Source organism: Phymastichus coffea, unplaced genomic scaffold (genome assembly GCF_024137745.1).
Source record: "Phymastichus coffea isolate CEN01 unplaced genomic scaffold, Cenicafe_Pcof_1.1 PCOF00045, whole genome shotgun sequence".
Lineage (NCBI taxonomy): Eukaryota > Metazoa > Arthropoda > Insecta > Hymenoptera > Eulophidae > Phymastichus > Phymastichus coffea.
This window is the reverse complement of record NW_026706856.1, coordinates 1,311,764-1,324,589: the sequence shown is the minus strand read 5'-3', so window position 1 is coordinate 1,324,589 and position 12,826 is coordinate 1,311,764. Positions and strand designations below refer to the sequence as shown.

Genomic DNA, 12,826 nt, shown 5'->3' with positions numbered 1-12,826 from the left:
TAAAACAAGACAAACATAGGCGTACTGCGAGCTCCTTTGATGTGGTTTCATTTCCATTCATCATGTATTACTTATACGACATGACTATAGTTTAGTCAATCAAATCATGAATAAACTAGCTTCACTTTCAGGCCCATCTCTTTTTTATAATTTTATAAAAGGATCGCCCGTGCACAAAATTTCTCTTTTAATCCGATTTGTCAAATGTAATGTGTAATAGTATTGGAAGCATCGAAATTATTGAAAATTAATATCGTGTAAAAAGCATTCGGCCAGTATCGTCGTCTTAAATTTCTAAGCAGATTGAGACATTATAAGCAAGATGAGTAGAGCTTTGAGAACGATTAAAGCAGACGCAGCAGGTTGTTGAATCGGTAAAAACTTGGGCAATTCAGCGCGTGGAGACACGGGTAATCACGCGGCAATTATGCAAAGCACCGCGCGATTGCGGCAAGTCTGGCGTAATCGCATAAGGAGAGAAGATGAATGCCCAAGGGCGCACACAACTGCAAGGAGATGCTATATACATAGAGAGAAAGAGACGGAGAGAGAAGAGAGAAGAAGAGGCGAGTAGGCCAGTGTCGTTTTGCTCCGACTGCTCTCCAGAACTTTGTAGCCAATAGGACACGAATCCAGGAGGCAGCTATGAACTTGCATTGTACTCTTGCGCTTATTATATGCAATTGTCTCTAGGTAGTTATGTCGAACGCGTGCATATGATAACAAGTGTCGTTTGGATACACTGTAGGTATATAATATGGTTGAGGATATCTCGTATCGAATTTCATTGAAAGAATATTGAAAGCAGCTTACCAATTATTCAGACTGCAATTAATTGAATTTCTCTTTGACAAACGTAGATGATTGAAATCTTGAATTTGTCGGAGCCGAGTGAAAATTGTATTAGAGAGATAGCGCCTCGACAACGAATTAAAGGGTCACGACTTCTAGAGCTTTGTGAAGTCGAGCGTAGACGACTCGTTAAAAGCAAGTGTACGCGTATGTACAAGGCAACTAGTGTCGCACAAGCTTGGACAGCTGTATATATATAGCTGCTTCTGTTGTTGCTAGATAGCCTAGGTGGCAGTGTGCACGGCTCAAAGGCAAACTTTGCTACCGAGATCTTGGACAACCGGAAATAATCCAACAATGAACAAGGTAAGTAACTTAACAGACTACCTTTTTCACCGAATAATAAGACAATCATATACATGTATAGACATTTATAGGTTACCGTATTAAACGCTATACGTACTCGAGTTATACTTAACAGGAAGATTTTCAATAGTTTTCAGACTTAAGCCAACCAAGAGAAATAAGTTCTTGAGTTATATTTACTAGCTCAAGCCTGAGCGCCTGAAGTCCGAAAGCTATCAACAGTCTTTCGACAGGAAAAACGATTAAACTTGCTCTCTCTCTTTCTCTCCCTCTCAGTTTCTCTCTCTCTCTCTCTCTCTCTCTCTTAATGTACTTCTTTCCATCGTGCAGCGCGCAATTTCTCTGAGGGTAGAAAGCAAGAGCTTACCTGATTGATGCGAGAGTAGAGCTATCAACGACCATAGAGCGCACAGCCATCTCCGTCGGTTTCCGTCCATCCTGACTCGATTCACTGGTAAAGACGTCAGAGTCCTTAGTCTGTAGTCGATCAGCCGGGCATTCAATTTTACGGCATTGCCAACGCACACACATGCACGCACTCTCTCTCTCTCTCTCCCTCTCTTTCCACCACACTAGTACTACTACAATTGCACTTTGTCGCTGAGGCTGACTAAACGCTTGCTCTTTTCACTGATAACTGTGTGCGCGCGCTCGATCGATATATTAATTTTCAGCTCCCACTTGTTCCTAGCAGCTCACTCTCTACTCCTTGTCAAAACAAGTAGGTGCAGCAATACTTTTACCTTGTTAATACACCACCTTCACCTTTACATTTTTAGCAATGTCTCGAGCGTCACACTACACTACAAATTCGACTCAGAGCTGGCGCATTAAAACATTTGCATACATATCACTTTGTTAGTCTCTTTTTCTAGATGTGAATGTGTATGTCGATACTTCTTTCTTTCTCCCTCTGCTACTCCGTGATATATCGAACAAGACAAGTTCATTCACACACAAAAACTACGAGCTCCGGGAGATTGTCATTGAGAAGGGTCGTCTGGAGCTGGTTTCGCTGTTGGCTTCGAGTGCTTTGTAGGGCATCATGCCAAATCTCAACGCTTCGATTTCTCCCTTTGTGAACCTGTAACACAATCAATTTTTACGATTTTAGTTTGGTACTTGAATGATATTGTATAGGGGGAATGTGTTGGAGGAAATGTTGTCTGCAAAGAATATTCTATTGATTTCTAAAATTTCAATCTGCACTGAAAAGTACTAATTAATTGGTTAGCTGGATTTTTTTAATTAAAAATATTGATGCAATATACTTCATTTTTTTCAGGTACAAATAGCGAAAATAAATAATAAAATCAGCAACAAAAAAATACAAAAGATTTCGAATTGAAACTTTAGCAATTCCACGTGTTTTATTAAAACAACCATAATGTATAATAAAATAAGAGAGGCTAGAGAAATAAAGACGGAGTTGGTATTAGACAAAGAAAATAAGATCGCAGGTGGCGAAATCTCCATTTATCTCAATAAAGCCTAGTGACGCATATTGGGAATTTCTATGGTGAACGTCAATCATATATCGGGAAATTACATACAAGTTTTCGAGAATCTTGACAAATCTATTAGAAAAGACAAACTGAATGTCTAAGCGAAGAGCCACACCCGACAAGATAATTCAGATAGTATATCTGTTTTTACCCTCTATCATTAAGACAGAAACGGAAGTGCGTCGTGAGAGAGTAGAGAACGAGAGAAACAAGAAGAAAATATAAGTCGAAGACGATCAGATGGTCATCAAGATAAAAAGAACTGTACTGAGAGAACTAACGTAGTATGATGGATGGCTTAAAAAGGTCGAAAAAAAATTTACAAATTTAATATTATTTAACTGATAATTAACTATATTTTATGCTTTAATGTTCCCATTCGTTGATAGTCATAATTGCTTTTATTAGATAGATCACAATGATTCTTTTAAAAAGATTTTTCCAATATTTGGGTGTATAACGGAAACAATTATTTTTTAATTACGACCAACTAATGAAAGAATTGAATTGTATTTTTCATAGTACCTGTAAATTGGACTCAACTTTTAACTAATTTTCTTTATTCAAATAAATGTTTAATAAGCGCACTGAAATAAGGATGTAGATAATTACATGTATTCATGACTCTCGTGTTTATTTGAAAATTAAATCCTTGGACAGTAATATTAAATCCATTCTCAAACTAATAACGTTGATTTTCAAATAATGATTCATAATTACTAACTAGTTTTCTAAGCAATAAATATAACGAAAATTATTTGTTATAGCTTTTTATTTTTAGATTGATTCGAAAGAGTTACAAGAGAAAAAAAACAATATTTTTCTTTTCATTAATCAAGTTATCGTCAAACAATTTTATTAATACCGAACAACGAAATTATTGATAAACTGGCTAATGGTAATTGTATCTCAGATTATAATAAGGTATAAATCCATTTCACTGGAATTGAAGGTTTTGTTTAGCGCTAACCAGTATTAGTTCCGTGACCTCTTGTATCAAATCTATAAAGCCACCGAACAAACACATTTCAATCCACAGTTTTTACTTTTGTTTGTATCCGATATGCAAACTAAGCTAGTTAGAGAGAAATCACCTATAAAAGATCTGTTTTGATATCTTAAAATAATTCTCTTTTCGGGGGGAAATGTCAAAACTTGATAAAAATATCATGGAATTCGTCAAAAGCAAAGAAAACAATATTTGAGATATGAATAAGTATATGTGTAGTTCAGTGCGAAACAAAAAGGGTGAAAAAAAGTTGCGAGTCCCAGCAGGGACACAAGCAATTTGCGCGGCACGAAGAATCCGAGTATTACGTAGCTAAAGAATCCACGCGATGGTGGTGTCCCCGAGGGGGCGAGAGATACGAAAGGCGCGCTTCTATAAAGCGACGGGATGTAATTGGGTCCTCTCGCGTAGCCCCAGCAATTTTCGAGCGCTCGCGTCGGCGGCACACACATGGGCCTGGATTAAAGTGCTGAGCCAAGTGGGAGAGCCTCTTCGCTGACTCGATTACGATCGAAAAGTTGGCACGGACATGGAAAGAGAAGGGGTGGTGAGGGAGGAACTCCAGCCGGACTTCATTGCATGGAAAAGCTGGATGGCCGACGTTCGAGCTTCTAGCAATTACGTTCTAACTGTGCTAGTTCTCCCTCTCCCTCCTTTCCCAATGTCCTATACTGCCTACGTTGTATAGTCTAGTCCACTTCTTTCTTTCCCTGTCGTAGCTTTTTCCATTTCTTATCCTTCAATTAATTTTCGTCTAATTTTATGCTTTGTTTTTTTTTATTTCATCCTTCTTTCTTGGTCGTACATTGTTCCTCAACTCTGATTAATATTGATTCCATATTTTATTGCTTTGGCTTTTCTTTAGTATAACGTTATTTTATTTTGTATTTTTTGTGCATGACCCAGTAGCAATTACAAATGTTTTATTAGGAATTATATTATAGTTATAATGTAATAGAGTACCAGAGCAAAGAATATGGTATGAGTACTTGTATTTAATTACAATGAAATTCCCTTCACTGACGTAAAAGCACAGGGCGACCTATATAATAACAAACTTTAACTGACCATAAATTATGCTTTTACATTGAGATATGAATGTCGGCAAAACGTGAAATTACTAGGAATACAAGCTTCGCGTGACCTAAAGTTAATCTATAACAAAAAAACTTTCCATTTGATGACTTTTCGAAAATTTGCAGTTATAAAATTACTTTTTCCACCTCAATGTTCTTCATCCCTTTCAGCAAACATTGAATGTGTTTATGGATGTAAAATCATATAATTTCATCACGGCTAAAGATATCACCATTGAATTACTGTATAGTATTAAATTTTTATAAATGTTGTTACTATTGCAGGTAACAGTAATAATTGTATTTGAAATGATTGAGAATATAGTTATAGCCATAATATTTTCAATTCTGTGTTTGAAAATTTATGAATAATTCTATTCTTACAAATATTATTTAATTTGAAAATTTTTTTTCCATTTCTTTAAATTTGATTGTTCTAGAGCTGTCAAAGTTTCCGGCAATTAGATCAAAGCAATATATCGATAGCAAGAAATACAGTTCTTTTTTGCTATCAGAGAAACAACATGCGCGTTTATTAAGAAGACACAAAGAATAATTAAAAGTCTCATTGATAGACACGTTAAAGAAGGAATAAAAATTTCAATCTCATCGCAAATTCCTGGCATTCGCCAACTTCTTTAAAGTACTCTGTAGCAACTAAGGTACAGTGTATCAAAGGAATGTGGAGCCACAAGTCTCAGCTCGGCAAGCACCTTCCGCCCGGGGAATTTCGAGTCGGGCAGCAAAGCGAATATGTATGTAGCATGGTCTCCACATGTGAAAGTTCTTGAAAAAAGTCGAACATGACATTTGAACGAGAGAAACTTGATTTTTTAACTGAAAGTCAAAAAATCGTGGAAGTGGTTTCCGCGTCAAGCGGATGTCGATAACATTTATTTTAATTAAACAAGGCAAATTTCATACCATTTGATTATTTATAAAGATTAATAAAAAGTTACGGGGAAGTAGAGCACGGCAAAAATTAAAATCTATAGAAATAAAAACAAAAAACTTCTGTAAAAGTTCACTTTATACTTGTGAAAAAATTGTAAAAAGAACTTTTTAAAAAACTTTAATTAAAAATGGCAATGGAAGAGGTTTTCATTATATGAAAAAAATGTTAGTTAAAAATACTTTGTATCTCACTAAATCATCATGTCACCAAATAGATTTCTAATAAAGCAAAATATACAAAATAAATATTGTCTGTTATCGTATTTGATATGATAAGTTTTCGTAATTTTGACCTTGGAATTCGATTCAGCGTTGAAAAATACCTCAGAAAACTATATTCACACTCCCTTACTATAGAAAGTTGACTTTCACGACTAAAAGGATAGTTTAACCTTATTTTAGGGTTGGTTTATGGTTGTTTCGTAATTTTGAACTTATGATATCAAATTCGTAATCAGTATGTCCAAAAACCCCAGAATTAACCTATTTTACAGACTATCTTGAGAAATTATTTTGAGCCACTATAGTGGTTTTCCCGTCCTTTAACGGTTAAGAATAAGAAAAAAGCATGTGGAGTAATTTATAAAATTCATTGTAATGATTGCGATATGTTGTACGTATGGCAGATAAAGTGCCAATGGGCCGTGCGCATTAGCGAACATACTATCCTATCTTAAAAAATTATAATGAGTTGACATCCAGGGGTCCGATTGATATAGAAGTATCCAGTTTGAATCCTAGTGAATTACGTTCCGAATGTTTTGATACTGAACAACTATTTATTCACATTTATTTTAATTAAAATATTATATAATTAAATTAATAAAATAGTAAAATATTTAATTAAGAATTTAATTACTCTATTAACGTAATTAATATTGATATTTTAAGATTGTAATATTCCGCGAAGTTATTAAATATAATTCATTAAAACTATTTATTTATTGAATAACTATGTTCATATAAATTAATTTATATGCATCAGTCAAATGTTGATGGTTAATAAAACAAACTTTTATTAGCTTATATTTAAAAAAGAAGTACATTTTTAACAAAATATGGAAGACGTTTTAGTTTTTAAATAATGTATGTAATACACATACATATATCAATTATTCACACATACGTGTGTTAAACGCTTTTTGCATCATATGTGAATCGATTATGAACATTGTAAATATGAAAAAATTAGCTGATAGAACTTGAGCAATAAAATAGATTCAAGCAGAATAATTAATCATGTTCGATCATCGAAATTTGGAGGTTTATGTTGAATATGCTAACTTACTAGTTGTGACATATATAGGTACAAAAAGTAGACGATATTTTTGAAAGGTACAAACATGACGTTATATTTTAATGAAGATGAAATTTACATAATTTGTAGAAATGTTCATTTTTAACAGTGGTGTTTTTTACAGATGCATACAATTATTTATATCAACATGGTTATATAATTAATAAATTATTTAAATAAATTATGTTTAGTAACTTCACAGACTTGCAATTGAAAAATTGTAAATTAATTGTGGTAATAGAATAATTCAATTCTGAACTGAATATTTGATAATGTTTTATTAATTTAATTTCATAATATTTTTAATTTAAATAAAAATATATGAATAAAAAGTTGTCCAGTATCAGAACATTCGGCATGCAATTCAATAGAATTAAAACTAGATGTCACTAGAATTTGACTAGATACTTGTATATCAATTAGATCCCAGCGTTCTGGTTGGTTGATGCTAAAAAAGAGCACGAAATATTTAAATTGTCCTGTACTTTGAAATATTTTTATTATATATATAGAAGTGTGAGATTTATATTTCAGCAGTAAATTTAATTTATAAATGATTAATACAGATAATAATCTGTGAGAATTGGAAATACGTCTTTAATAAATAGTTTTGAGAACATAAAAGGTTATGATTTGAAATTATTAGTATAAATTTATAAATTGATATCTGACATTAAAATTAATATTATTGTTTTAAAATTTCATTGGAAGTGAAAGAATGTAAATATAATAAATTGGAAGAAAATGCATTTTTATCTTTTGTACATTGTAAATTAAGATGTATGCTAGCAACGGAAACTAATTATTAGAATATTAATTTATTAGTGCAAATCGAAATACATTTCAGTATTTCCGTTTGACATGTTTAAAGTTTACTGATTACTTTCACGATTCCTATTGGATATGATGCATAAAAAATATTTTTGACAAGAATGACATTCACTCAATATTTACGATAAGAAATAATCAAATATATCTTGTACGTTCGTTTATATATTGTAGCCTTGAGAAAGGTGATTTTAAAACGTCACTAAAACATTGGTGAAATTAATAATAAAGATCGGCTCGGAAGGATCCAAAAGGGAAAAACTTGATCAATCACTTAAAAAACTCCTTTTCCTGTTCAGATAATTGTATTTCCTATTTCTTGCTATCGTCTCAATAAATCAATTTTATAAATTAATCCCATCGCATCAAGAAGAATCTCAACAATCTAAAGTTGTAACATTGATATAACAATATAATAATTACTGGAAATTGTTGAACAGCGGAGAAGCTGGTCAAGATCAAACATGGAAATTTAAATGTTCCTATCTTTATTATTCAGTTTTGTTCCTTGAACATCTTTGCGTTACAAAAAATTTTCAACTAACAGTTCTTATTTTGCAATACTATTGTTCTGGTGGTAATTAATTTTGAAATAACACTAGTTCAAAAAATATATTTTTCTCAATATTAAAGTCTTGATATTTCTCAGCTATTTTTTCTCTATAAGATACCAAAAAATAGAAAAAACAATTACAAAAAAGTTTGTTTACTTTACTTTTAATTTCCTTTAATTCTAACGAAATATGCAAATACTCAATAATGGTTTTTTCTAACAAACCTGTGAGTTCTTTATTTGCAAGATCTTATGTCAAATAGAATCCAATTCAAAACTAAATCCCACTGGAAGATCCATCTTATTTTACCTTGCCACGCTTCTCTCTTTCACTCTCGCTCTCTCTATTTCTTTCTTTTTGCTTTTTTACAGAGAAGTCGCACGTGACGAAAGAAGTGATCGTAAATTCGGGCACACGCATTCTAAAGCTCGCGGTATTTTTGTTACGTGACAGAATCCGTGCCTGGAATTTCATTTCTTGGCATAAGCAATTTCCTTAGAAGAGTCTCGCGCGATTGATTTTATAGGCAGGGTGGCATTCAATTAAGATTGGAAAATGAATGTAACGGTCATGGCGACCAAATCATTCCGAAAACGATGCAGAAATACCATTTCAAACGCTATTTGATTATAGAATTTTATATAGACCATAGATTTCTTTATAACCCACTTTCTTTCCTTATGATATTTATTTATATAATCCATTAACTTTCGTTTAATCCAGTAATTATTGCATTATTTCAAATTAGCTCTTAGGCAATCTCTATAATAATCAATAGTTTACGGAGTCCTATGTTGATGTTTTGCAAAATTGATTGAAGTATTTTCACAAAGGAAAAATATAATGAAATATTGAACAATTTTCTTTTCTTAAAATTAAAATGAATATTAAATAGAATAAATTGGTTTAAAAAATTCTGTATATTATAGTAAGACATTCAATTTTAAGAAACTAAAAAAAGGTAATTAATAAAAATCAGAAATCCAAGTACGATTTATTTTATTGATACTTATTTTATTTTAAAAAAAGTATATTTTATAAAGCTTTTAACATTTTTTATTATATACTTTCAAGTTATGCTTTTAATTAAATTATTCCTTAAAGCAAGTAATTCGATAAAAAGAAGAAATCTTTATATTAGAATTTTTTAACAAAACAATGGTGGTAGTGTGAATCTATTATTGTTTGGTTTGAAATGATTAGTTTCAAAAAACAAGAAATCTTTGCATTCTTAATGTCACCTCTGAGGCACTCCTGTGAGGGATTAACTTGCAAAAGTAATGATCGACGAGTGTTATAATTTAATATAACAACTATAACAAATATAAATTAGACATTATGTTTTTGGGTCATTTCTAGAAAAAGGTAAAATAAAGAGTGCACGATTTGAGGATGAACACAGTAAAAAATAATAGTTCGTCCAAGAAACATCAATAATATAAAGTAATGGTAAGTAAACAAGCTAGTACAATATAAGACGACTTAAAATGACCTTTATAGAACCCAAATTAAAAAAATTAATCATTTAGATAGTTTTGTAGTTTTCTTATAAATTACACATAGCAGTAAAGAAATTTTGACGTTTACAGTTATACAGCTGATTTGAAAACGATCAAAAAGTGGGAATAACAATCCCGAGCAGTCGTTTTTACATTGAAAACTTTACAAATTGATCATTATTTCAATTTGGTAGATTTTGTTCGGTTTTTTTTTCCACTGAAGGAAAGTTAGAGCAAGAAAAGCTACTTCGATAATTTATGATTTTTATATTTATTATTAACTAAATTAATTAATGCCTGGAGATTCGATTTACTTTTTGCATAGACTTTTTACTTTTAATTCATGGATTTTACCACTGCCCACTTGCAATAATTAAATTACTCAGATACACAGATCTTTTTGAGTACAATATAAAGTATATTTATTCAATAATGCGCGACGTTTGAAGAATATGATTAATTAATTCTCATTATCAAGCATTCATATATTACACTCCATCATCAAAAATTTTGATAATAATTCATAGCCAAGGTCTTTAAATTCTTATACCTGTGTTTATGTATTTTCTCGTTCTTTCAACTATTAGAAATATGTATGTCAAAAATTATTAAATGTTAATTATTATAATTAACATTTAATTATTTAATGTTTCTATCTCGAAAGACTATTCCTATTCTTTTGGATGTTTCATTTGTTCGTGAATTTTGCTAATTGAATCACCAACAAGACGTACTTTCGACAGTTTTAATGTACATAAAAGTTTGATTATTCGTAGCTTAAGATTTCATAAATATCTTGATAATTATTATTATAATTGTAAAAATTCGATTTGTCATTTAAAAATTAAAGTTTGCTCTATATTTGAACTGAACCATCTACGAAAACGTATATTGGAATGCATAAATGGATAGAATTTCAATTATTTTGTACACATGGAGACTGCATAGTTTTTAACTGCCGCAGGTGATTGGTAGCATCTTTAACTGATAAAGACTAATGGAATTGGATGTTAAAAATTAATATATCAGATGACACATTCGCTCAATATGAGATTGAACTGATTTTCCTTCGATGCTTACAATGTATTATTTTTCAATACTCCGACTTGATTTAAAAATTCTGTGGATGATATGAATGAATAAATGAAACAAAATTTTCTAAAAACAATAAGGTGTACTATAAGTATGCATTTTGATGAACGTATTGATACTGTCAAGAGAAAAATATAACGTACAATACCTTGAATTACACAGTAAGAATTTATTTGGTTTATTTATAGAAAATATTTAAATGTTTCTCCAGATTTTAAAAATAATACAATTAATATTATCTATATTTTTGCTATTGGATTAATAGTAAACATTTGTAGTGTTAAAGTTTTAGATTGTTGAGTATTGCGTAGCTTTTCGGTTTCACTGAAGCAAACAATATAATGCAAATTCAAGAGATATTGATGAATTGATTCCTTAAAGACTTGATATACTTTATTTGGGAAAAGATTTTATGAACGGAAAAAAGATCGCACTCTCATCATTGTTAAAATTTTAATAAAGAATTTTAATCGGGAACTTGTATTATCTACTGAACGTTAGAGGAAATATAGAACTCATTGAAATTAACACCATTCTTACTTTATATTTGAATGAAAAAGGTCTGAGGAAGCACGTTGTAGTCTAACAAAGGGATTCCCAACGTAATTCCAATAAATAGCTTCATTGCCTAGCTCGATTAAATGCTCTGCGAGCATCAAGAGCGCCCCGTTTAATTGACAATTTAAATTCATACCGGCATGTCAAGAATGATTTATCATCTAATCGTAATAAGTCAAGCCTTTAACATTTGTATACCACACTGTAAACCGTAGGTAATATTTCATAGTTATTTCTCGTTTAGTCAGTCAGCAATTGAATTGCAATTGTTTTAAACAACGTATACTTTGAGTTATCGTCTACAAAAGTATCAATCAAAGAGTCTCCACAATATCTCTAACACAAAGCCAACAATATTTCCTTCATCACTATTTTTCACGAAGCTGCTTTATGAAGTGCAAAAAGAAAGGAATGAAAGCAACACGTACAATCACAGCAGACAGACTAAGGTTGGAAGTTGTAATATTAGCTGCCGTCACTGTTTAATCACTGTGAACCCACACAAGCACTGAGTATACGCGCACGCGGATGCACCACAAGAAAGAGAAGAGCGACGAGCTTCACGCACGCGAACGTCGCGGCGGTTTCCTCGCGACTGGCGCACCACTCGTACCCCAAGCCCCGCCTTAACTGCCCTCTGACGCCGGCGCACCGTTTCAACTCTTGCTGCTCTGCAGGGGTAAGCTATACTATCTTGTTCGACGGATATTTTAAAATATTTTACTGGTTTTTCCAATCCGACCTAAAGTTTTGAAGATGTAAATAATTTTTTCACGCTTTAGTTCGAATTATGTTTTTGCTTGTTGTTTCTTCCATGTAATCCGAGAAACTCTCTGTAAATATTATTATTAAAAACTTATTTTAAGTATTTAGTATTAAATGGTTAGACATATGTGACAATAATATAGGTGTAAAATTGTAATCTATGTCAATTATTAAATGTAAAAACTTTTATTGGCGATCACGTATGTATTAGGCACGTGACACAGCGATGTGAAAGGGATATTTGCAAGTCTCACTTTAGAATAGCACAATAAATGTAAGTTGCAATTGACTGAATATTGGCGAAAAGATGAAAAGTACATTTAAAAATCCAACGAAAGCAATGTCAATGAAAAAGGTTCAAGAGTATTCTATCAATACTGCTATTGAAATCTTTCATACAAACAATGATAAAGTGTATTCTTTAAAACCTACACATTTAATTTTCACCTTAAGCTCCTCATTTATTCTCTTGATATGTATATATACAGTATAATAAAGAACTTTGTAGAATACTTTATTTATTTCTAAAAA

The 12,826-nt window shown here is 31.7% G+C and overlaps 1 protein-coding gene across 1 annotated transcript in view; it reads right to left on the bottom strand.

Moving 5' to 3' along the window:
• The window catches only part of LOC131664821 (T-lymphocyte activation antigen CD86-like), a 109,201-nt gene extending 97,092 nt beyond the window's left edge, over positions 1–12,109 (bottom strand). The window contains exons 1-2 of the mRNA XM_058936217.1: positions 11,959–12,109; positions 1,526–2,242 (exon numbers count right to left, since the gene is read on the bottom strand). Of these exons, the coding sequence (XP_058792200.1) occupies positions 1,526–1,595 (70 nt within the window). The 5' untranslated portion in view covers positions 1,596–2,242; positions 11,959–12,109. The remainder of the gene's footprint in view (positions 1–1,525; positions 2,243–11,958) is intronic.
• Between the last annotated feature and the right edge of the window lie 717 nt (positions 12,110–12,826).